Source organism: Balaenoptera acutorostrata, chromosome 5, assembly GCF_949987535.1.
Source record: "Balaenoptera acutorostrata chromosome 5, mBalAcu1.1, whole genome shotgun sequence".
Taxonomy (NCBI): Eukaryota; Metazoa; Chordata; class Mammalia; order Artiodactyla; family Balaenopteridae; genus Balaenoptera; species Balaenoptera acutorostrata.
In genome coordinates, this window is record NC_080068.1 from 3226837 (window position 1) to 3252764 (window position 25928).

At 50.6% G+C, this 25928-nt stretch overlaps 1 protein-coding gene across 4 annotated transcripts in view; it reads left to right on the top strand.

The window, feature by feature from the left end:
- FNIP2 (folliculin interacting protein 2) overlaps positions 1–25928 on the top strand; it is a 119907-nt gene that overhangs the window by 4164 nt on the left and 89815 nt on the right. The window contains exons 1-4 of one of the 4 annotated variants that reach the window (XM_057547178.1): positions 21225–21362; positions 22195–22314; positions 22931–23054; positions 24491–24644. The exons of 2 other annotated variants lie outside the window; for them this stretch is intronic. In XM_057547178.1, the coding sequence (XP_057403161.1) occupies positions 24547–24644 (98 nt within the window). In that variant the 5' untranslated portion in view covers positions 21225–21362; positions 22195–22314; positions 22931–23054; positions 24491–24546. Of the gene's footprint in view, positions 1–21224; positions 21363–21530; positions 22315–22930; positions 23055–24490; positions 24645–25928 lie in introns of those variants that run through there. One more of the 4 variants, XM_057547177.1, reaches the window with a different exon arrangement.

The following is a 25928-nucleotide window of genomic DNA, read 5'->3' on the forward strand; positions in this document are numbered from 1 at the left end:
AACACAGATTAGCCCCACTACGCTCGCGTTTTTACTGACTGTAACATAAGACACATGACAGAAATTACAGGTTTGATTTCTTTTTTTGGCATTGCTGTGGGGATATGTGGTGAGAGCTCATTTATTTAGTTGCAATACACGTGATAACACAAAAGGTGGTCTGAATTGAATCTGGATTCGTGCCTGAGTTTTCCTTCCCTAGACGGTGAGAACGTGAGGAAAGGGATTATGGCTTACTATCTTAATTAATTTAATTTTTATTTTATACGGGACTACAGTTGATTTACAATGTTGTGTTAGTTTCAGGTGTACAGCACAGTGACTCAGTTATCCATCTGTATATACATCTTCTTTTTCATGTTCTTTTCCATTATACGTTATTACAAGACACGGAATGTAGTTCCCTGTGCTGTGCAGAGGGCCCCTGTTGCTTTCTTCTTACTACTTCCTAAGTCTTCCTGCAGGCTTCCTTGCGCGCTGCTCTGGATCCGTGAGCACACCCACCCGATCACATCTCCTGGTCCTGACCCGTGCCCTGGGGCCCGGGGGGTATTAGGGGTCTGGGGCCGGTCCAGCTCACGTCGTGGCTTCTGTTCATCGCGGAGGCCATCGATTTCGTCCTGTCTCGTGCACCGTGTTGACACGGGACCCGCATGTCTCTCCATTTCTCTGGGCCTCAGTTTCGGCGTTTGTAACGCACCCATCCTGTGTAATAAGGTTGTGGTGAGGAGGTAATATATTTGAAAATCTTGTGAAAAGAATAAAATGCGGTACAGAACGATTTTAAGTATTACGGAGAGCCTCTTAAGTCCTGGAATTCAGTATCATTCATATTGAGGCTTTATGGAAATTGAACTGTTTTCTCTTTCTATAGATGGGAGACTTGAGACAGAACAGAAGCCACGTGATTTTACTTTTTTTTTTCCACCTGGATGGTGTCGGTGATGAAACAGACTGAGTTTTCAGGGGAGTGTTAAGACCGGTCACTGAGACCCGGGTGGAGGGGCCTGGGTGGTCAGGGATAGTTTTACGAGTACGGTGTATTTTTCAGAATTATTTGCAAGTTTTTCTTACCAAGAATAAAATCTTATTTAAGCAGAGGGGGAAATGTGTTAAGTGAAGTGACACAGCTGCACAATGGCTGATACTCTGCAGCCACCAAATCTTTATTTTATGTCTGTTTATATATATATATTTATATATATCACACGTACATGTGTATTTACATATATACACACATGCACATACACATGCACACACGTGTACATGTGTGCCTGTGTATGTGCATGTGGAAAGGTGTTCTCTAGAAAAAGTAAAAACAAGATGTAAGCTTGTGAATGATGTTGAAGATGGGCGTGTGGGGTTGATTGTGTGCGTGTGTAAGAAGGTGAGCGGCCCTGCACACCGGCATTTTAACAGGGGTGGTCAACCAGCGGGTGAAACTTTCATTCGACCCTTCTGTGTTTTATATTTTGTTGGTATTTTGGATTTTGCTCTAACAAATTCGTGCTGCCTCTGTGATTTAAGTTATTTTAAATGTTAAGTAGTCTTTGGAGTATTTTGCATCGTGAGGGAGGGACTGAGTGTAAGGTTGGCGGAGAGACCTGATTTGAGTAACAACTCTCTAGAGACTTCCTCCTCGTTGTGAAAATAAGTGGTAGTCCCTGTTACGGAGAGCGCTATGCTGTGAACTTTAAAGTACTTAACACCGAAGTCCGTGACGACCCTCAGGAGGCCAGTGTAGCGGGGAGGCTGGTGAGCGTGGGCCGTATCTGTGGGCACAGTTCTCATTGGCGGGGCCGGGGCCCGGCCCTCCTCCAGCCTCAGGCGGCCTGGTCTCCAGCAGGGCTCAGGAGCTGCCCCCATCTCTCCAGTCGGGGGTCGGGAGAGACCTAGGTAAGATTTGAAATATAGGGAAAAAGGTGACATGACCTTTGAGATTTGGGGTACCTTGGGTACGCTGAGGGACTTGGACAGGGTGCTTTGAAAGCTGAGACAGGCGTTTTAATGTTCAGTTCTGAAATCCGAGTCGGTCATGTTCCACGTTGTCATTTGACTGAGTAGGTGGTCTTGGGAGATGGGCCGGCCCATGGTCTTTCGATGCGCAGAGTGTAGATGTAGAGAGGTCGCTGGTTTCTGTCGCTGTGGCTTTGGGTTGTGTTTCTCGTGGTCTGCCTGTGAGCCCAGCCTGAGGAAGGCCCTGCAGTTGTGTTTCCTCGGCCAAGGCGGTTGTAAAAGGTTGCCCTCACGCTCGTGAATTGCTCCGGCTGCCAGTGTGAGCTCCTGGCGGGCGAGTCTGATTCGGGACCTGGTACTGCGCCGATTTCCCCAGCCACTGCTTGTCTTGGTGTGGACGCAAAGGAGCAAAGGTTTCATCGCGCTTGTCCGAGTCCCTCGCGGGCGTGAACGGTTAGGCCCTCAGGGTGAGATCGTGTCCTTGGCTGTAAAAGTCAGTCTTTCCCCTTGCGGGTAAGAGTGCTGAAATATTTAGTGAGTTCCTACTTACCAAGCGTTCTTTTTATCTCTGGTCTGTGAGAAATGATTACTCTGGAGAAGAGGAAAAACAGGATGGGCTTTCCAGCTTACTGGGCATGGAATGGTGATTTCCCTCAACCCCACCCTGTCTGTAAACGGAACGTCCATGACTCATAGCTCAAACCACACAGGCACTCTTGTGAGGCTTGCTCGGTGGGAGGCCGTGGTGGGGGGATGGAAGTGGGTGGACTGCCGATCCTCTGTGTTCAGCCAGAAGCTGTCCAGCTGCCTCTGCGATGGACTTCTGGAAAGGACAGTGCACCTTCTCACACGTCACATACACACTTTTTTCTTACTGCACACTTTCTGTTTGTGCCAAAATAGTATAATCTATTAAACGCAATAAACGCAGCCATGAAATGCAGCCATTGATACTCTAATGTTGTGGGCATGTGTTGTATGGCAGGTGCTTTCTGTTACATAAGATTTCAGTATTAGCACGAGGCTGGGTCCCCGGCTATCACGTTCCTCTCTCTTTAGCCATGTGCTTCTCATTCATATGTACATTTGGAATATTTTTCTTGTTATTTGTCCCTGAATCTTGCTTAATTTGTACATCGCGCTCTAGAACTTGTGCCCAGTGTAGTGTTTTAAAGAGGTAAGTGTCTGCTTTACGAAGATGATTTTATCACCACGCCTGAGACCTTTTAATCATAAATAAGAGCATTTCTGTGTTTGAAGTAATACATCTTTAAATCAGTGATCACTGGTGTCTGATTATTCACAGATGCCTACTTGAAAATGATCACCAGTTCATGCAGGGCGGTCACTGGGGCAGTAGAAATTCATCCCTCAGAGCCGACGGGGGCGGATGGGAAACCTGCATATCTCATGGGGACCTCACTCTAGTTTCCAGTGAGGATAATGTTGGACGTTAATAATGTAATCATGCAGCATGTGTGGACAACCTAAATATACTGCGTGTTTATGATAGAAAGATTTTTCTAGGAAAATTGATACTGTGTTTATTTGAATATACCCTAGGCGACATTGTGTAATGGATATCAGTAGAAATGAAACATGTGCCTGAATTTACTTGACAATTTAACACAACCTAAGAAAGGTACTAACTTTAGAAGTATCTGGTTTTCCTTGATTTAAGTATACTTGAGATCCTGTCATGTGAAAGGCCACGTTGCCAAGATTGACTTGTCAAACAGTCATTGTTCAATTTTATTTATTTGTGGCTTACTCTGACAAAAAGGGGTGTGTGTTTTTAAACATTTTATCCATGAAACTTTTCACAGAACACATTATCATTTATTCTGATGATTTAACAAACAGAAAACTAGCCTTTGCTTACAAGTACACATATACCAGTTATATGGAATTGAGTGGAATTTTGCATTTCATTGGTAAATTCTGCTCCCTAATCTTTTCGTTCAGTTGTCATGGCAACTCTGTTCCTTCACAGGTTGAAGACAAGTTAGACGTTAACCTGCTTGTTCCTCCAGAGATGAAACAGGTGTTGATTTAGGATGTGTTGGGAAGAAGCAGCAGTCTAATACGTTCTGCCTTTAACACCTTACAAATACTTCAGATTGCCAACTGTGGTTCCCTGGTGTACCCAGAAAATTGGACATTTTCTTTTTTCTAACTTACAGTTGAAACCTTTGGGGTGATGGGGAACAAATGTAGTGTATTTGATTTCATTTAGGTCTTAATTAACTATTCTCATTTACTCAAGTTCTCTTATAAAACATGATTGAGAAATAGTAACAAGAATATCATTTAAATTTGCCACTTTAAGCATACATTTGAGTAACTGAATGAAACAAGAAAATGTCCGTGTTATGGCTAGATGTGGGAATTCTTCTAATCCTAGCCCTCTTGTCGTGGCTTAGTGCAGGGCTTGGCAGGAGGTTGCACTTAATAAATACTTGTTCGATGAATGAATGAATGAATGAATGAATACGTTTAAGAGTTTTACAAACAGATGATCCTTAAAGATTCTCTGGTATTCCAGAATCTGACCTCTTGTTATATTATTCTTTTTCTTGATGTTTCTGGCATGCATACTGTCATTTTTCAAAGGAATCTTGTTATAGACAACACAGTTTCCTTCTTTCCATTAATATGAATGAATTGTTTTTTTGGTATCAAAATCATAAGGTAAATACTCTAAAGGGACCTGCCCTCTCCTCAAAATAAAAAAAAAAAAAACCTAAAAAAGACACTTAAGTAATATATCTGAGACTCAGTTATAAACTCCCACAGCTGTTGAAAGCAAGCAACCTATAGAAAAAGTATTTTATTTAAATAATCTCTGCGAACTTCTGAAATTACCAGCTGTGTGTTGATGACTGTAAAACTGCGTTCTATACCTTTTAGATGCCTTGAATTTTTGTGTGGCTTGTTGAACTGAAATACATGATGGAATGAAATTAGCTAAGCGGTTGTTTCAAATAGAAGATGCAGCTCACTTAGTTCTGAAAATGATGTTGGTACTGCGAATCTCGCAGAGACGGTGTTTGCACGCTACCTGAAGTGAGCGCTTTAGAAAAAGGATGGAATTGTCGCTGCTTTGCAGCTGAGAAACTCACTTAAAGATGGGTTTGTAAATCTGACATGTTCTTTAGGAAGAGATGGCCCAGACCACGTGTCATTGGTGATGGCCTCGGAGGCGAGGAGGGGAGCCATGGGCAAACATCTCCCCGGCGTATCAGCCGGTGACTGTTTGCTTTAGGTTGGCACATTGAGTAAGGGAGTTGCCAGGGCCACAGCAGTGAGCAAAAGGCCAAGAAGGGCACTTGGTCCCTTCCGCGCGTGCAGGGCTCCGTGGAGACCCTGAGAGCATGGGCACTGGCTAGTGCCACGTGCTCTTGAGAAACGGCTCACAAATTGAATTATGATTTTGTTCAAGATTATTAACTTTTCAGTGCACCTGATTAAAAATCAAACAGTATAAAATGATATACATTGAAATATAAGCCCCTCATTTCACACCCCTAATCTCTCTTCCCAAGGGCCACCCTTATTATACTAGTTTGTTTTAGTGTATCCTTCCAGCAATATTCGATGCACATACAAGAAAGAACATTCTCTTTCATTCACAGCAATGGTAGTTGCTGTACACACCGTCCAGCGTGTTGCTGATAGTTGCCCGGCTTCCACTGAGTGAATGTGTGTGGAAGACTAGCTCAGTGGCTGTCAGGTCTGGCTGGACATTGCAGGGACCCAGCAAGGTTTAAATGCCCAGACCATTCTCTGAGATCCTCATCTCATTGATCCGGGCTGCCTACAGGTCTGTCGTTACGAACACCTCCCTGCCACCCCCCAGGTAATTTTAGTGGGCAGACAACTACACGAAGTTTAACCGGTCCCCTGTTGATGGATGTTTAGATTGTTTTCAGGCTTTTTTGTTAGAGATGGTGAACTTCCTGGTCAGAAGATGCTTATTCAGAAGCTCAAGTATATTTCTAGGGTCAGGACCCAGGGTGGCATTGCTGCCTAATCGCTCTTCAGAGACGCTGTACCTCCTTACACGCCTGGCAGCATCGCGTGAGTGGCTGTTTAGTGGAGGTGACTTAAAGTGCCCGGAGGAAGCTGTGCTGGGGGGTGGTGGCGAAACTCGGACCCTGCCCCTCGCTTGTTAGCTGCTGACCCCTTGTCTAGCTTGTTCTAGATTCAAAAGGAAAAAGTTCTCTGCATGAAGATGTTAAAAAAAAAGCAAACAAACTTTCATGCATGGAGATGTTCTTTAGACATTATTGTTATAATGATAAATATCTAAAAGGAATTATAGTAGTTGTCTAACAGCAGGAAAGTAGCTAAACTGCGATGTTCGCTTCATAGGATACTGTATGATGGCTAAATGATTATGAAGACTGTATTAATATAGCCATATTGTGTTTTAATATATAAAATATATTCATGTATGTTTAATATGTCAACAAGTACATTAAATACTATATATTAAAATATGTTAATTATAACATAATATACATATATAATGTAATACATATATACTATGTTATAATTAATATATTCACATTTAATATAACATAATCAAATATTTGATATGATAAATAAAAAACCCCAAATCAATTGGTACCTACAAGATGAATATGTTAGTAAAGTATATAAATGTATGACCAAGGACTAGAAAGGAAAACAGAAAAATACAAGAGTTGATTCGATGGGGTAATGAACTTGTGGATAAATATCCTTTAAAAAAATTTGTTTACTGTTATAAAATAGCGTGGGCAAAAAATAAAAAATGAGAAAAAATTCTTTTGTAATGCAAGTAGCCATTTGTGACTTGAAAGATGTATTTTCATGCTGTAAACCTCATTAACTGGTGGACGTATTCTGGGCTGTGTAGGTAAACAGCGTCTCTGCAGTCTTTTAAGACGCCTGTAAGTAGCTGCTTCTCCGGAGTGTTTACAGAGCCCCCCGCAGTGTCTGTGGAGGAGGGACCCGCACCACGTGGCATTTGCTTACATCATCTCGAAGTTACCCTTTGAGGGTGGGTGTTTCATTAGCTAATTTATAGATATAAAGTTGTAATAATTTACAGATGAAAACTGAGGCTTGCTGGAGACCACTGTGTGGGTAACTAGTGGTGCTGGGGATTCTAACCCACGTCGGTCCGGGGTCTGTATTCCGTCTGTGCAGGTGAACATCTGAAGTTCCTAAGAGGCTGGTGGTCTGTGGGGTTTACAAGGAAGCGTGAGATCTAACTATTATTTCTCGGGGCTTCCATTTTAACTGTGCAAACGATAGGTATTAAGTTTAAAAAGCTAACCGACACTGCAAAGCAGTAAGGAGTTCAGGACCAAGTCTCTACGGTCCTGTTGAGATGTCAGGCAGGAGTGAGGGCTCGTTAGTCCGGCTGCTCCAGGGCAGGCTCTACCCAGGAGCTGGGATCTGATGGGTAGGACTCGGGTGGAGAGGATGAAGACGACGCTTACCTTGGAGGTGTTCCCGGGTCAGGGAATGGGCCGGATTCTTTGAAATGAGAGCGCTCCTGGGAGGCAGGGCCCACGGGGGCCGGACTGTGCAGGGCCTCGCAGGCATTCTTCCTGCTCGGTTTTAAACTGAGGTGGCCCCGAAGAGTAGGTGAGCGTCCTCGGTCTACACTTTGAGGGTTAATAGAAAGAGTAGAGACCCCGGTAGGGTCTGTATTCTTGAGTCAAAGCCGGCTCTCCCACTTACCACGTAGGGCGCGTCGTCTCTGAGGGTTCTGTTCCGTAAGGTGGGTGTAAAACGGCTTTCCTTGCACGGTCCTGAGCGCTGGAGCTTACACACGTCAGGTACGCCTGGCGCACAGCGCTCGGCGCCCGCGGGGCCTGGGGTCCGCGGCAGCGCTCGTCCCTCTCAGAGGCCAGCGTCGCGTGTCTCTGCCCGCAGGTGGCTTGTCTTCCTCAGGAGGTGGCGCTGCCTCTCGGCGGGCACTGGGGGCCCCCGCAGGTGTGAGCGCGGGCGGCTGTAGCAGCAGCGCAGCACAAATGCCTTCCCTTAACTTGGGGGCTGGGACCCAAGTTAGTGCAGTTTTCCCGTGTGTGATATTCCTTAGTCTCCCCTCATCCGCAATCCCAGGACTCTCTTATCTCCAAAGGGAAGAGACCAAAAGGGACACGAGCCAGCAGTGTCGCCTGTGGTTCCCCTCCCAGCCCGCGGCGGAATCCACACTTGGTAAGCCTCGCACACGCAGGGAGCGCGCTCTCTCTCTCTGTAAATACAGACTTTCTTGAGGGCAGCTTTAGGCGTCCAGCAGGACCGAGAGGACGGCCCCGAGGTTTCCCCGCACCCCCTGCCCCGCGCATGCGCAACCTCTCCGGTTATCGGCGTCACTCACCAGCGCGGTCCGTTTCTTAACCGATGACCAACTGCGTCCACGCACCATAATCACACAAAGCCCCTAGTTTACCGTGGGGTTCCCTCTTGGTTCACTCTTGTTCTGTGAGTTTGGACGAACGTGTAATGACACGTGTCCATCATGATAACATCATATGGAGAATTGTCATGGTCCTGAAAACCCTCTGTGCTCTGCCTCCTCGTCTCTCCCCAACCCCCAGATATCTCTCTCTGTAGCTCAGGAGCTCCGTTTTTCCCCGAAAGCAGTTTCCCGGTAGTTCTGCTTCCCGTATTGATGAACGGTTTCCTAAAATGCAGGCCTGCGCCAAGGAGAGGAGATTGCGCTTGAACACGAGTCAGATTTTTACAAGCAGGAAGGGGGAGCAAGGGGAAAAGAGAGAGAGGCGTTTGTCCCAGAAGCTAGACGAAGGGAAACCTTGCAGTTGCCCCGTAATCTCATCGAACTGAAGCGCTAAGCCCTGGTCCTCACTGTAGCGGTCCTGGGGGGTTGCAGTTCGGAAAGCCCGCGCCCTCCGCCTCCTCCCGCTGACGCTGTCCAAGGCCGCCTGGCTCCTGCAGATGCAGCCGCGCCCGCATTTCACAGTGCGTTCAGCATCGCATCTTCCCTCCTCCAAGCCGCCTCCCTTCAGGCCAGGCGGCGCTGGACGTTGCTCTCGCCGCCGATGCCTGCCTGCTGCTCAGATCCCTGCATCGAGGATGGAGTTTTACAGCCTGGACCATAAACGTCGGTATTGTGTTTCACACGGTGGTGGCCACGTGAGTTGCCCTGAGCTTGCCTTGACTGCTAGCATGTTCAGTAGCTGTTTAACAGGAAGGTTCTTTTCAGAATTACGTCAAAACGAGCACTTGATTGCTGTGGTCCAATCAGCAGACCGTAGTAGGTGACGTCCTGGGGGCGACAGTCTTGCTGTCCATCGTACGTTAGGCCCGAGCTCTCTCCCTGTGTTTTAGAAGCCTTTGTGCGCAGGGCCCTGGGCTTCCAGGACCCCAGAGACATCGTTGGGGGGTGGAGGCACGGTTATCCTCGAGGATAAAGTAACAGGATCGCTGCTCTCCTTCAGAATAAATCCCAAAGTATTGTTAAACTGTCAGCTGTCACCCCCCTGCTCAGAAGACTCACCTTTCCTTCCCATCCTGGAAGTATTTGGGCTGCAGGACTTTGACCACCTCTGCCCTGAGCATTGGGGCAGGCTTCACAGTTCTTTTTTTTTGCCAGCTCACATTCTCAGGGAGGGTCCTTCCTCACCATCAGGTTAATTCCCTGTGGCCTCTTGGGGGGCAGAGGAAGAGGTCTTTGACCTACACTGGTTAGGCTCTGAGATCCTCACGGCTGGAATTTCTCCATCCGTTCCGAGCCCGGTGCAGTCCACATCCCAGGATGTAAGGCTGAGACCGGACGTCAGAGCTCAGCAAGTAATTCTGGGTTTGTCTGTCCTCCCCTGCGTTCTCTGCAGGTAGCTTCCCTGGGGGACCTAACTGGCTGCATGGGGGACTGTGCGTCAGGCGTGTGTCAGAGGAAAAAGGGACGGGAAGTGGGAGGGACAGGGGATCGTAAACAAAAGGAGTAAAGAATTCTCAAAAAAGAGTGACATAATATATAAAGTAACTTCCAGGGCTTGAGCCAGAGTAACCTGGGCGAACGGTAACATAGTTAATGCAAGTAGGGCAGTTACAAGGAGAAATGACTTGAAAAAAGGAACGCGCGTGTTTGTTTCTGTGCGTGAATTTGAGGTGCAGCTGGACACCCCAGTAATGACGTTCAGGAGACATTTTAGGCCAGTATTTGCCAGAGGGCCTAGGAAATCCACATCTCTCTCTTAAGACTGTTCTTCTTCTTTCCTTTGTTTTTTTTTGTAATTAAAAAAAATTGAGGGACTTCCCTGGCGGTCCAGTGGGTAAGACTCTGCACTTCCAATGCGTGGGGCGTGGGTTCGATCCCTGGTCAGGGAACTAAGATCCCACAAGCCCCGTGGCCAAAAAATAAAAAATAAAGAATAAAAAAGATAAAATTGTGGGAAAAAATTGAAGTATAATTGGTATGTAACATTATATTAGTTTCAGGTGTACAACACGATTCTCTATTTATATATGTTGTGAAACAGTCACAGTAAGTCTAGTTACCGTCCGTCACCTCACGTAGTTATAAAAAATTTCTTGTCACGAGAACTTTTAAGACCTGTTTTCTTAGCAACTTGCAAATATGCAGTACAATGTTAACTGTAGTCACCATGCTGTACATTACAAGACTTTTCTTCTTCTGTTCCCTCCCTCAGAGTTACTTTTGTCCAAATTCTGTTTGCTCTTCCCGACCCAGTTCGGATGCCCCCAACGGTCTCGAGCCCTGAGAGGGCTCACCCTCCCAGCTCCTGCACTTCCTGTTTCTTTGTTTTGTCTTTACGGCACCGACAGCATTCTACCAGCTGGTGTTCTAATTATCCAAACACAACCAGATTCTACGGTAAGTGCAGGGAACAGAATATATCGATATACGTCCCTGTAGTGCACTGCATAGCACTGAGAACACTGATTGGAGCTCAGTCATGTTTAAATATATTTATTTGAGCCTGTTTTTTTTTTTTTTTCCTCAGCTAGTATCACTACTTAGAGGAATATAAATTGATTAGCCATTATATAAAGTTCCCTTTTGTGCATAAACTTACCTCTTTAAAGCTTTAAGGACGTCTCCCCACGCTTACATTGCAGAATTTAACCAGTAAGTGTGTTTATCCCGTCGTGCCTCTGACTGTGTTCACCCCCTTTTTCTTCTTTCTTTTCAGTTACAGGGTTACGTAATTTTTCTTCAACCTTAGAGACTCTTCTCTGTAGACCGTTTTATCTTTTTCTATACTAGTTCCAGTTTAGATTTCTGAGGTTCACTGCCAAGAAACGTATGATGTATTCTCTTAAGGATATACTTTTTTGAGAGCCTGGGTTTGTCATAAGCATAGCTTGAATGCCGTCATTCTCTAAACTGACCAGACCTTTGCTCAAACTAAAACTCGTGTACCATTTACTTATCTGTTTGTTTGTCCAAAGAACCTGAAAGGGCTTACTGTGTGTTCCCCTTTAGTTGGGCATTTTCCTGCTGGAAACGTTTAGTGCCGTAGATGCTCGTGGCCCTACCCCTGGCCAGCCTCTCCCTCAGACCAGCCATGAAAATGTTGAGTTCGCTCTTTGCGCATCACTGAAAAGACCACTCTGTTTATACTGCTCCTTCCAGAGAAATGTTTGTTTACGCCTACTTCTGTTTTCTGGTCCTAATCCAGATCTCTGTCTGAGATAAATATCTTACAGGCTTCACACTGTTTTATCCTCATAAAAACAAGTGACCAGATACCTGTGGTTCGTAGAGTGAAAATGTTAATGGCAGGTGAGTCTCGGATGAATAAAGGAGCGCTTGTTTTGGATTCTCATGGCCACAGTTTAAAAACACAAGCCACCGAAGTTTACTAGTGCATGAATTATATACGCTTATAGCTTCAGGAACAGACGTCTGTTCCTCCCATTTGAATTTTGTGGATGTCAGTTTTGAAATGAGTGGGCCAACTAGGACTTGAGAGCATTTATTCTTTTTATTTTTTATTTTTAAAAAATATTTATTTAATTAATTAATTTTCCTTATTTTTTTGGCTGCGTCGGGTCTTAGTTGCAGCACACGGGATCTTCGCTGAGGCATGGGGATCTTTCATTGCAGCGCTCGGGCTTCTCTCTAGTTGTGGTGTGCGGGTTTTCTCTTCTCTAGTTGTGGCGCGCCGGCTGCAGGGCGCGTGGGCTCTAGTTGAGGTGTGTGAGCTCAGTAGTCGTGGCGTGCAGGCTTAGTTGCCCTGTGGCATGTGGGATCTTAGTTCCCTAACCAGGGATCGAACTCGTGTCCCCTGCGTTAGAAGGCGGATTCTTAACCACTGGACCACCAGGGAAGTCCTGAGAGCGTTTATTTCACCCATAAATTGTGGCTGTCTTCACGTAGTGGTGAGAGTTGACAGTGGTTTTTACTTCCCAGAGAACACATCTTTGTTTGGGAAGAAGCTCCGATAGTCACCCTCTGTAGCCTTTATTCCTTGAGAGTCTTGTTCCATCTCCTAAAAAAGTAGTGACAAGTTCCCTGGTGTCAGAGGTATTGCAGTGTTTTTTTTTTTTAAATTAATTTATTAATTTATTTATTTTTGGCTGCGTTGGGTCTTCGTTGCTGCACGCGGGCTTTCTCTAGTTGCAGCGAGTGGAGGCTGCTCTTTGTTGCGGTGCGCGGGCTTCTCATTGCAGTGGCTTCTCTTGTTGCGGAGCACGGGCTCTAGGCGTGCAGGCTTCAGTAGTTGTGGCTCGCGGGCTCAGTAGTTGTGGCTCGCAGGCTTAGTTGCTCCGCGGCATGTGGGATCTTCCCGGACCAGGGCTCGAACCCGTATCCCCTGCATTGGCAGGCGGATTCTTAACCCCTGCGCCACCAGGGAAGCCCCTGGTATTGCAGTTTTGATCTCTGGGGCTTCCCGTCTCCTTTTGACTTTTTGTGGTTTCCTCCTCATGATGCTATACCCTTAATTTGCCATGTTATCAATTCGGATGAGGTAACTTCTCAGTGGGTTGTGGGCACAGGAGACACGAGGGGGAGAGATGATTTTCTTAGCGCTGCTTCTCAAGGCCCGAAGGTTTCTTTTAATCCCCAGGTCTGTGATTTGACCTTTACATCTGACACAGGAGCACCTGTGGCCCCAGAAACCTGGAGGTGGGGAGACCGTCGGGCATTGGAGCATCTTGTACTTCGACGTTGCTGAGAAAGCCCCACCCCGAGTGCAGCTGGCCCGAGGTCCTCTTACTTGAATCATTTCTTTTCCTTGGCAAAGACAAAGACAGGGCTTATTTAGCCCTGAAAATGTAGTGGTGATGGTTTCAGAGTAGAAACAAGCCGTGCTGGAGGTTTAGAGTGCTGCAGTTAGGAATCACCTTGCCATGTAAACCGATTTCCCCCATGGGTTTCTTTTCTAAAAATTGGGGTGGGAGAGAGGTGCGTATTGGTTACGTGTGCTGCTGGGCGTTAAAGACCAGTGTTTCAGAGAGAGTACACTGATGAGACGGACTTAACTGTAATAGTTCACATTACGTGGATTTTGTTTTCCAAAGTGGTTACATTTATTTCATACAGCAGGTCATGGGCCCCCTGACCAGGGTGCTGGGTGCCCGTGCAGGGAGAGCCGGGTCGGGAACACAGACCTCTGGGCTCCTGCATTGCACTGTGGCCAGTTTTCGTCCCTACAGATTTGGCCGGTTCCCTTTTTTTTTTTTTTTTTAATTTTTATTTGATAGTGGAATATAGTTGATTTACAATGTTGTGTTAGTTTCAGGTGTACAGCAAAGTGATTCATTTACACATATACGTGTATCCATTCTTTTTCAGATTCTTTTCCCTTATAGGTTATCACAGAATATTGAGCAGAATTCCCTGTGCTCTACAGCAGGTCCTTGTTGATTATCTATTTAACACATAGTAGTGTGTACATGTTAATCCCAACCTCCTAATTTATCTCTCCCCCCCTTTCCCCTTTGGTAACCATAGTTTGTTTTCTATGCCTGTGAATCTGTTTCTGTTTTGTAAATAAGTTCATTTGTATCGTTAGTTTAGGTTCCACATATAAGTGGTATCATATGATATTTGTCTGTTTCTGATTTACTTCACTTTGTATGATAATCTCTAGGTCCATCCATGTTGCTGTAAATGGCATTATTTCATTCTATTTTATGGCTGAGTAATATTTCATTGTATATATGTACCACATCGTCTTTATCCATTCCTCTGTCGATGGGCACTTAGGTTGCTTCCATGTCCTGGCTATTGTAAACAGTGCTGCAGTGAACATTGGGGTGCATGTGTCTTTTCAAATTTTGGTTTTCTTTGGGTATATAAGCTCCGGAGTGGGATTGCTGGATCCTATGGTAGCTCTATTTTTAGTGGTTTAAGGACCCTCCATACTGTTCTCCACAGTGGCCGCACCAGTTTACCTTCCACCTACAGTGTAGGAGGGCTCCCTTTTCTCCACGCTCTCTCCGGCCTGTATTGTTTCTAGCAGTTCCCTTGTTTTGCACTTGTTAAAAATTGTTATGAGTTTGTAACTAAAATGCATTTTATAGTTTTTAATCATCGTAAATATGCATGCTTTTGTGCGTCATTGAACGTGAGGTTTGTGCTCTTTTCCTGCATTGAGGTGCTCAGTGCTGTAACCTGTGACCCTCAGGAGTCAGGCCTGGACTCCTCCACGTGGCTGGGCCGGTCTCGCTTCTCCGTGCTCTTCCCCCTCCTTCTTACCTGAGTCAGAGTGGACCTGTCTCGGTTCCTCCAGCGCTTCCGGGTGTTCCCTTTGTAAAGCGCTCCTTGCCTGGGCCTGCCTCGTCCTCCTCCTCTAACCCACCGGCTCCTACGCAGTACGGGCCGGAGCGGGCGTGGGCTCCACAGCCAGACCTCGGCTTTGCAGTCCTGCTGCCGTCACCGTCACGCAGCCTGCGTGCGATCCTGCGCGCGCTCCTGAGCCCCTCTGTGCTGGGCTGCTGCTTTCTCGTCGGTATAGTGGGAAGCATAGCGAGCGCTTGGTGACGCGGCCATGAGGTTGACGTGGGCTTGCCCCTGCAGAGTGAGAGCAGCGCCCGGCCCTTGGTAAGTGCTCCGGGGCTGGGGCACGCTCCCCAGGGGACAGGATAGCCCCGGCTGCCTTGTGCTCTTCACTGCGCTCCGCACCGCATCCTGCCGGGTCATCGTTGCCTGTGCCTGACTCTGCCACGGCCCCGCAGGGTCAGGGGGGACGTGCCGCGGCCGTGTGTCCATGGGGGGTACGGCGCACGACACGTATGTGGACACATTTGAATACGTGAATAAGCGACGGCCCTGTGAGCAGAATGCCTTCGACTCAGCTTTCCTTCCCTTCTGTGAAGAGCTTCTTAGCTTTCGTTGGGGGCTTTGGATGAGGAGAGACATGATAGAAAAGACTGCCTCCTGGTTGGGCCTGGGGTTCTTTTGGGAGCTTCTGGGGTTGGGACTTTGCTGCTTTGGGCACTTCATCCCTGGGGAGGAGGTGGTGCACACGGACAGGCCCCTGGGAGAGGTGCTGTGTCCTCGGAGCCAAGGTTACAGTGGGCTCCACTCACGGGGCTGGAGCAGGCTGGACTCGAGGGGAGCGCCAGGGCCGCGCTGGCCGGGTCTGGCATCCCCTCGTTGTGGTCACGGCCGCCCCACCCGGCTCTAAACACGTGCTCGGGCGGTTCTGTCGGCCGTCCGGTACGCTCTGGGCACCGTGTAGCCTGGAAGCCACTTGGCCTTAGTCAGGAATGAAGACAACGGAGAAGGAAAAGCTGACGCAAGAGAAGAGTTTCTGGCCGGAAGTGACGAGAGAGAAGCGTTTTCTGCTCCGGGGGCGGAGAAGGGGCTTCGCCCTGGCAGCCAGCCCGTGGTGGGGTGTTCTCGGTGAAAGTAATGCCTTTCTTAGGGGCAAGGGGGCGAGGAAGGGGCTCGCTGGGCCGCCGTGATCCCTTTGTTCAAAGCCCTTGGAGGTTCGGCGCACTAAGAAGAGTGATGCCGGCGATCAATTGCTGTGAGATCTCTCGGATCTCAGGGGCGGTGGTGGAAAGCGAAGACCGGCTGCAGGCTGGGCTTTCCGGGCAGAGCCACCGGTAGGACAGGGTCCGCTTCTGAGTGTGTCCAGCCTTCCTCCACCTCCCCCGCCCTGGTGGTGACGGGCCGCGCACGCCCACTGCTCTGAGCACTGTCCGTGTGGCCCACCGGGTGCGATGACGAGCGTGTGTGTGCGTGTGTGTGCTCACGCGCATGCACGCCTGTCCCACCTCTTCTCATCCGCTGTGTGACTCTGGGTGGGTTGCTTTCTGTCTCTGCGTATCTGCAGGTGGAGACAGAATCCCTGCTGATGAGACGGTGGGAGCACGGTACCGTGCCAGGCCGGGTTAGCGCAGCGAGCGGTCCCCACGTGTGGTGCTGCCCCCCGCTGGGCGTGACCCTCGGCTGGGACTGATGTCCCGGGAGGTGGACGGAACCCCCCAGAGCCCCTGCCAGGAAGCTCATGAGGGGCGTTTACCTGCGCCTCTGCCAGTAGGGGCCGCGAGTGCTGTCCCTCTGCCTTCCCAAGCCCCTGGCCGCCTTGTCACTGCTCCTGCGTCTCTGTGTCTCACACCTCGCTGAGCTGCCCCCAGAGCTCGAGGGACCGGACGCGCTCACGGCAGCCCAGCTGCGTTCACCCCTCTTCTCTAAGCCGCGCCGCCTTCCACAGGTGCTCCCAGCCCCGGGGTCTGAGAGTCTCTTCCACCCTGCCCAGCCCTCAGCCTCCAGAAGGGCAGGACTGGGGTGGGTGAGAGAGAGAGACGCAGCAGGCTCTTACCACGTGGACGTGACTTTCACATAGTTAAGATGGTAAAGATGCTGTTCTGTTACGGAGAGCAGCTAGTTCATGCGTTTTTAGAATAATGGGTATGTCACAGGGGGGTTGGCAGGATGGCCAGTACTCCGACCACCTCTTGTAATGATGCCTCTGGCGTGCGTTCTGAGCTCTGAACGTCACGGGTGAACTTACAGGACCCTGCACAGTAAATCTGCATTCAGAAGCATCTGTTGGACGTCTAACGTATTCCAGGCCCAGCGAGCTCTTCAGACACAGGGGTGAATGAGGCACAGCACGGCCCTGAGCAGTTCAGGCCACGAAGGTTCACTCCATACGGTTCCGTTGTAACAGGTGTAACAGGAGTTAACGGTGTACCATGCGGCAGAGGCCGCGGGCCTTACAGACGCGCCCAAGAAATGTCTCTTTTGTGACCAAGGTCTCTCAGCTTGGTAGACGCCTTCGTTTTTGAGGGTTTTTTTTTTCCAGCACTTTCTTAGATTTTTTTTTTTATCTTTCCGTTGGGAGAGTTAGATACTAAATATATATATGTAAGTCGTTTTGATATTTGAGCTCATAGTTTTTAAATCCTTGTTGTCCTTCCATCTCATCTGCAGATGATTTACTAAAAGTGAAAGCCAAGTTTGCGTGACTCAGATGTGTCCGCTAGCTCCCTGCAGACCTGACTCAGGGAGCTGGACAGTGTGGGGGGAGTGTTCGGTGGGAGGCAGTGGCAGTGGGTGGGACGTGGCCTTTCCTGCAGGACTTGGCGGTTCCTCCCCAGACCCTCAGGCTGAGTTGCTTCCACTCCCCTCTCTGACCTCGCTTTCTGTTCAGGGTCCCCAGATACTCCAGGCTTCAGACGTTTCTTCTGCAGCGAGAGCCCGTAGGGAGTTCTCCTTGTTGGTGCGTTTGCAAATACTAGGCGTTTTGCCAGTTGTAACCAGCGACGGTTCAGATGCAGGAAATGCTTTTGGAAAGTCACCGCCTCCCGTCGGCTCACAGGGCGCAGGGCCTCCCAGCCCCGCCCGTCACGCCGACCTCGGTGGTGACCTTTTGTGCTCCGGCTCCGCATCCCACGCGCCCCCTGCGTTGTGTGGGGTGAACCGTGAGGGCCGCGCCCGTCTGCCATCTTCTGTGCTCCGCGGGCCTTACACGGAAGTGTTGCACGTGGGTGACAGGTGTGTGTGTGGGCATCTGATGGGGCCTGAGCAGGTCACAGACACTGAGACCCAGGTAGCAGGGGCTGCTGGTCCGTCTCCTTCGCCAGCGGAGGCGCAGGGGACTGTGGGCAGGGCTCTGGTTAACTGGCACTCGCCCCGCACCTGGGGGGAGGGGGTCTCTGGGACCCCGGAGGACAGAGACACGAGCTGCGTCGCCGGAGCTTGCGGAGGGCAGAGGGAGTGGTCCTGGAAGCCGGCCCGGGTGCCAGGCGGTCGTCCCCCGTCACTCGTGGATTCCGTGTGCGCAAGCTCGCCTACTCCCTGAAATTGGTTTGTGACCCTCAGATCAGCGCTCGGGCCACTTTTATGGTGGATCAGGGCCGCGGGCAGGCTGGCAGAATCCTGCCGCCGCCCGACATGCACCTCCCAGCCGAGGGCAGGGGTAGCGCTTGCCTTCGCTGCAGACACACGCCCTCTTGGCAGCCTGTCTCCTGTCGAGGTGGGTTTCTCTTTGCATCGTTGTGCTCTTCGCTGGTGACGTGGCTGTGGAAACGGCCCCAAGCACGGTGCCGGCGCGCTGTCCAGTGGGCCCAGGCAGCACGGCCCGGCGGAGAAGGCGTGCGGATGCGCTGCGAGCCGGTGGGCTGCGAGCTCAGTGTGAAGGAAGCAACGGCGCCTGTGCAATGACAGCACCGCACGGGAAACAAGCCTAAGTGCTCATGGGCCGATGAAAGGCCTGTGGCCAGAGCCTGTATTTCCCCCGAAGCAGCGGTGCCCGCTGGCGAAGTCCGTCCTCCTGGGGCGTGTAGAGCGCGCGTGCACCGCGGAGGACGCCGGCCGGCGCCGGGAGGCGGAGGGTGGGCCGCGGCTCCTGGAGTGAGCCGTGGGGTTGTTCCGGCTGAAGGACTGACGAGGTGGCGTCAGAGCCAAGCCTGGTAGGGCTTGGAAGTAAAGAAGCGAAGCCCGGAGGGACCGGCACGGGGAGACCGCGGCGGGTGCTGTCGACGGAGGGTGGGCCTGGACGGCTGCGGGGCAGACGGGGAGGCAGCGCCCGCGGCACAGCTCGCCCGGCCCCGCCGGCTGCCCGCGGGTGTGGAGGCGATGCCAGGGCCCCCGCGTGCGGCCGTGGGCGCCTTCCCACAGGTTCCCCGCGCCCCGAGGCGAGATCGAGAACCGGGGAAGTCGCGGCGTAGACGCGGCTGCCCAGAGGCCCCTGCAGGCGTCGGAGGAGGGGCGGGGTCTCGCTGCACAGACATGCGTGCTGCTCCGGCGTACGAGCCCCGCCCCCTTTGCCGGGGACCCAGCGTCAGCCAGGTGTGCGGGTTAGGCTGGGGGGGCGGGGCGGGGCGGGGCGGGGCGGGGAGGGGAGGGAGGGAGTGAGGACCGGTCTTGAGATGCTCCGCCTTCCGCGGAGCGGCGGGAGCTCTCGCTTGCAGCTCCCTCGTCCTCTGCCGGCGCCCACGGCCCCTCCGTTCCCAGTTCCCCGGTCCTGCGGCTGCTGCTGGCCCAGCCCGAGGCTGGCGGCAGGCACCCTGTGGTTCGGTACGGAGGGAGCAGCCCCCCTGGGTTCTCCTGCGAGGGGTGGGGCTGAGCAGCTTCCTCTGATGCTCTGAGAGGTTCCTGCGCAAGCCCGGCCTTCCTCGCGTCCCCCCTGCCCTGCGCCGGGTTTCCTGCCAAACTTTGCTCCGGGCTGGAGATGGAGGAGCCGCCGGTGGGACACGTCCACGCCGCTGGCATTCTCCTTCGGGGATGTCTGGAGCTGCGGCCACCGGCCGCCTGGGGCCAGCCCGAACGGAGCTGTGCTCCGAGGGTAAAATTCACGTTTGGTCCATTTCGTCTTTGTGCTTTTTCAAATGTGAGTATTAGAAAATTTTAAATTGTACGTGTGACTCCCCGTAAATTTCTGCGGGACAGTGTTTCATTGCCCCCTTTGAATTTCTAGGAATAATTTGAAAACGCAGTTCCATGGTACTACTTCTAAAGACCAAATTCTTAGGTCCACTTGTGTTTGTAATTCCGTGGAAGTTGCCAGTGTACCTGAATGTAGCTCTTGTAAACAAAAGGAGTACTGTCGTGAAGACGAAAAATCTCTCTGCGGAGAAACAATTCTCCCTAAGAAGTTTGCTCTTTTCTTGTGGAAATTCTTGTGTAATTCGGTGTCACAGTCAACATTCACTTGTACTGGGGGGACCACAACTGAAATAAATGTTAGCGTTAGCTCATGTTTTGGACTAAGTCCAGTGGGATTTTTAAATGCGTAATTATTTTTCACAGGAGCATTTGACTCTATGCCGCCTTGAGCCATAATGAGGTTTCCTTGTCCCTGAGAGAGAGACTGTTTTCCGAACCTGGGAGAACAGCTGTGTGTGAGGCAGCCTTAGGGAGTATGACTGAAGAGGGTTTATTTCTAACTTCAGAACCGCTTCCCGAGTGCCTTCTCTCTGCTGGGTGTTAGCTTTTAGCCGCACAAGCGAAACACAAAAGAAATGAAAGCCGTGGTGCGCACGTCCTCAAGAAGCTCATCATCTGGTTCAGAAGCTCGTAGCGGACGTTCTAACATCCTGCTGGGGAGAGATTAATACCTGACGTGTAGCAGCCAAAGCACTGCAGTCTGACAGCTGTTTATTACCAGGTGCAGATTCAGGGTCACTCTGAGTAAGCACCACTTTCGCGTGTGTTCTCTCACGGGGGTTGTGCGTGGCCAGCAGCGGGACCATCGCCCTGTGTGAGACGCAGGGGCCGTGGCTCAGGGTGCGGCTGAGGGGAGGTTACAGCAAGGTCGTTGGAGGGATTCTGAGCTGCTGGAAACAGACAGCCTCCTTCGGGGCCTCTGTGTGTCTGTGAGTCCTGTCTTCCCATTGTAGATGTTGGAGCATCTTCAGGAGAAGGGTCCTTGTGGGGAGCGTTTACAGGATAGATGGCCCTGGGTTTGGGTCCTGGAAGAACCCGGAGGCTCTGACTCGGAGAGTTAGGCACACAGGGTGTTTTAGGGGGGGCAGTCGGGGTGGTGGAAGGGACCCAGGAGCTGGAAAAGGAACTGATCCGTGGAGGAAAGAGTGCCTTATGTTCGCTCGAAAGCTAATGATTTCATAGATTTCACTTCCCAGCTGTTGCACTAATTTGTTCTAGAGCTTATCGTTCCCGAGGGGCTCTGCAGTGAGTTTGCTTTGGAAGGCTTAATCGCCTGCAGCTTCCAGAGACTTGGCCCTGTTTGAGGAGGCGGGTGGGAGGCGACTGACTGTCTCGGATAAAATTATGATTTGCCAGATGTCATTGTGGCCGAAGTTATTTGTCTTGGCTTCGTGTTGTATAAATGCAGTGCAGTCATCCGTGAGCTTAGCCGCTCAGACAGGACAGCGAGTGCTTTTGGACGGGTGTGCAGAACATAGGACGCACCACCTCTGCCTGAGCGGTACGGCTTCTCAGGGGCCTTTCGGCACGCTCACAGCGAGCGGCCTTATCCACCTTCCTGGCGGGCACGGTGAGTTTCATCATCACCATTTATTTCCAGTTGAGGAGACTGAGGCTCAGAGTCACACGGCCCCTGAGCGATGGGGCCGGAGCTGGACACAGCCCCCTGCCCCACAGGCCGCGGTCCTTCCCCCCGTGTGACACCCACCGACCGTGATGGGTGCTGGGCCTCCCGGTCCCCAGCCTCGTCGTGAGGAACTGACTCAGAGGAGGGGCGCGTCTGCTGACTCAGAGCTCGTACCCTTTCCCAGCTCTCCCTGCCCATAACTGACTACTGTCGACTCCCAAGCAGCCCTCTCAGCCTCTGTGTCTGGGAGAGCTCTCAGAGCGCTTGGGGACCCTGGAGCATTTAATTTGCCAGTGATGAACTTAGCATGAGAAGCTTTTCATTTTAGCTCTGTTACGGTGGTATTGCTGTTGGGTCTCTGTTAAACCAGACCGAAGCAGAACAGGCGAGAAGCACCTTCTGTCACTAACTTTACTTTTAACCTAACCTCTAGTAGGGTTCCTTGAATTACTCTCATTACCTTTACTCTGCTGGGTACGTCGACTATGCCATTGACTGGATTTGTAGCCGGCCAAGAATGGGAGGGATGCCAGTAAGGAAGCTGTTGGAATAGTCCTGGCGGACCCGGGGCTTGGACGAGGTGTAGCCGGGGAGGTGACGCAGCTGCCCTGTCTCCGTGGTTGGGGGGTGAGGGGGGGACGTCAGGAGGGGACCAGGAGCGCCACGTGCGGCTGCCTCCCTCCCTAGCTTCCGTATCACCAGTGGGGAGGGGAGAGCGGGCCTGGGTACTCCGGGTACTTCTAGGAAGACCCTCCCTCCCCCTCCCACCCCCCAGGACACGGACGGCCCCGTCACACCACCGCACACCTGCTCCGAGACGGCTCCCACTCTGATTCCACTGTCCTCTGCGTCGTCAGCACCCTGAACGGGGCCTGGCGTGTCCGCGTCTGGAAGGGTGAGTGAATGGAGCCCTCGTCTTTAGATAGCGTGTTTCCAAGGCAAGGCCACAAATTATTCTGCAAAACCAATGAGACTATCTGTATAAATTGTAGAAGAGCGTCAACTGCTTTTTATTTTTTTTAATCTCATTTGGTGGTTCATTTCATTACAGCACGGTTTAGTAATTCCAGAATTACCCCCATGGCTATAATAGTTAGAGTAATAATAGTTGGTGGTGGTGTGATACCATTAACAGTAATTTGATTGAATTCTTTATTCCTCTGTGAGATAAATAGCTGTATCCCCATGTTATAAATGTTTAAAAAAATTATAAATGCTTCAAAACGTTTTTAAAAATGTTATAAATGTAAGAGAGAGTGGGCGGGGGGAAAGTCCTCTTCAGCACAGAATTCTTCTCCAGGGAGATCAGAGACCAGTCCAGTGTGGGACACAGGCGTGTAGTTTACCTGAATCGAACAAGGCCTGTGAGGAGCTCCAGAACGATGGGAGGGCTTACTGCAGGGGGTCTGTGTGCTCAGCCAAGGGGGCTGGAGCTTCGGCTGTGGCTTGGGGGTGTGAGCTGCCGTGTCTCAATACGGACAGCGCCTTAGGACGTGCCTTTGCCCGTACAGCTCTGCGTTGTACCCTGAGCAATCCAGCATCTGCTTCAAAGCATCAGTGGAGAAGTTTAAAGATGTTATAGCTGTATGTTCAGCGGAAGAGAGACACGGACACAGACGGGGAGCCCCTTCCTAGGTATTTCTCGAAACTTACTTCTCGTGAGTTACACAGTTTGGGTGAGAATTAAGGCAGTTTTGAATGGAGAGATGGGACCCCTGAAAACTGGCCGTCCCGCAGAGCTGCCTGAGGTCTAATAAGTCGAGCGAGGCGCTGTGCTGGACAGGAATTTCTGCAGCTGCTCTTCAGGGCGGTGTCACCGTGTGCCGCGGTATCACCATGTGCCCCGGTCACATGCTTTGCAGAGAGTGATTCCCGGGCCGACGCCCCAGCCCTGGAGCTCAGCCCCGAACCTGTTCCCTGACCCGGACCGCTGACACTTTGCTCAGGTCCACACGTTAGTGGCAGCCTGGCCCGAAGTCAGAGTTAAACTTTAAAAGTTGTGTAATCTGTTGTCGCCAGTATATTTCTAACTTCTGGAAGTCTTAAAAGTAATCCTGTGTGTGGGTGTCGTGGTTGTCATTAATTTCTGAGAAACGGGGTGGGGGGGGGCCAGGCTGTAAAAGTCATAGGGAGGGAGGGTTGTAGATTGAGGTCTGATACTGGGCCTAAAAAAAGTGATGAAAGCGTTTATCTAAATTGCCGGTTATCTGGCTGACTGCAGAAAGAGTGAATCACTTCACTGGGATGGCAAAACAAGCAATGCTCCTTCTTGCGGGTGGAGAGTAATACCCCAAAGAGCCTTCTGACCTGGCATTAGCGAGCCTGGCTGCCCTCTCTCTTCCTGTTAAAGTTTAGATACAAAGCAGTTAGAGCCGCAGTTTTACTGTGATCCCCTCCTCAGAGCCACCTTTTCACTTAACAAGGTTGGGGATCTCCTGGAGTCTCACCTTTCCTTTCCTCGTGTGCAGCTTAAAAATCCTCTCATTGTTAATGCACATTGTACTGCTGCTAGGTACTAAGCTGAGTCTCCAAATAAAGGGAAATTGGGGAGTTTTGTTTTTAGTTAGGTGTGTTAAAAGAGTCTATAGCTGCAGCTCTCTACTTTTGCTGGCTTATGTAAATATTAGCGGTAGCAATCACACAGAAGGAAAAACTGTGTGAGTGGTATAGCAGTCTCATGGTGCACGTGCTTTGCTTTTCCTTCCAGCCATCTGAAATTGTTTTGACTCTGACAATTTCCTTACAATAAAGCCCGCAGAATTGTTGTAGAACAGAGAAGTGAAGTGATCATTACTGGTTTGGCAGCAAGAGTTTAAAAACATGAAGTCGTTTTCCCCATGGTTTGTGAATCATGTGTAGCTGTTGTTGAAAAATGGAAAATGGAGAATGGTAACAGGAAAAGCATTCTGAGTCTCGCTACGCACAGGCATTCTGATGTTTCTTTTTAGTTCCTTCTTCTGCATTTGGTTTTCTGAACTCACGCTAGTTACCAAAGTGCCTCCACCGTTTTGTGCTGTATCCTGTTCTTTTTATTCGGCTTTGTAAGATAAGAATTTTTCTGTGTTTCACAGATTTCATGAAGGCGTGACACATTCGTTCATTCTTTCAGTGGCTGAGAGCCTTTTCCATGCTGTGTGCTGCGTGCTCTGTCGTCAGAGTCCGGGGATGCGGGAGTGGGAATGATCCGGATCATGATCGGGACGGCACAGAACTGTGGACTTTCAAGTAACTTTTATCTGAATCCGAAAGCTCAGTTCTCTCTCAGCTGCTTCCTCATGTTAAATCAAAGCAGCCGTATTGGTTGATTTTATTGCCCATTCCATCTAACTTGGTATGGACCAAAGTCCCCCTGTTCAGGAGTCGAGTCCGAGCCTCAGCTCGTAGGTCGGGAGAGGAGGGCGGAGCAGTGCCCGGGAGGGGGGCTCCTGCGCGGGGGCTGCTCTGGGGCAGGGTTCACGGCCGGCAAGGCGCCCCACGAGAGACCTGGTCGCCGCAGCGCACGGACCGGGACTGAGTCAGTGAGAATCCGGACGTGGCGGGGCCGGGGTCAGAGCTGGAGGAGAGACACTCGGACGTGACTGTCGAGCCGGGGACATGCAGCCCCCTCCTGGAGGGAGGAGGCGACGTCCGCCCCGGAGGACCGAGGACCGAGGCGGGGTGGGGGGAGGCATAGCTCCCCCGTCACTGGCGAGGGTGCCCCGAGTCCCGGCTGGCGCGTGTGCTGCGGAAATCAGTGCCGCTCGCTCCCTGGGGCCGGCGACACGCGAGCCGGCGGGTTGGCGCTGCCCTGCGCGCCGCGGGCTGCCCGAGCGCGAGCCCGTCCGGTGGGCGTCCGCAGGCCCGGGGGGCGCCGCACCCCGACTGCCGTCCTGAGGGTGGCCCGAGGCTCAGGCAGCCGGGTCCTGGCGGACGTGGTCTTCCTGCCGCATCTGTCTGCGAGCCCGGGCCCCGGAAGCGTGCTGCCGCCCCCTGCCTGAGTCCGTAGCTCTAGCCCGGCAGGAGGCCTTCTTTTTTCCCATTTGATACTTTTATTTAATTTAATTAACTTACTGTTTCATTGAAGTGTCTGTGATTTACAGTGTTGTGTTAGTCTCAGGTGTACAGCAAAGTGATTCACTTATGCATACGTATATGTATTCATTTTCAGATTCTCTTCCCTTATAGGTCATTAGAAAATATTGACTGTAGTTCCCTCTGCTATTCAGTAGGTCCTCGTTGTTTATTTTATATGTAGTAGTGTGTATCTATTAATCCCAAGCTCCTAATTTATCCCTCCCCCCCCCCCTTTCCCCTTTGGTAACCATAAGTTTGTCCTCTATGTCTGTACATCTGTTTCTGTTTCGTAGACAAGTTCGTTTGTGTCATATTTTAGATTCCACATATAAGTGATATCGTATATTTGTTTTTGTCTGCCTTACTTCACTTTGTATGATAATATCTAGGTCCATCCATGTTGCTGCAAATGGCGTTATTTCATTCTTTTTTATGGCTGAGTAATATTCCATTGTA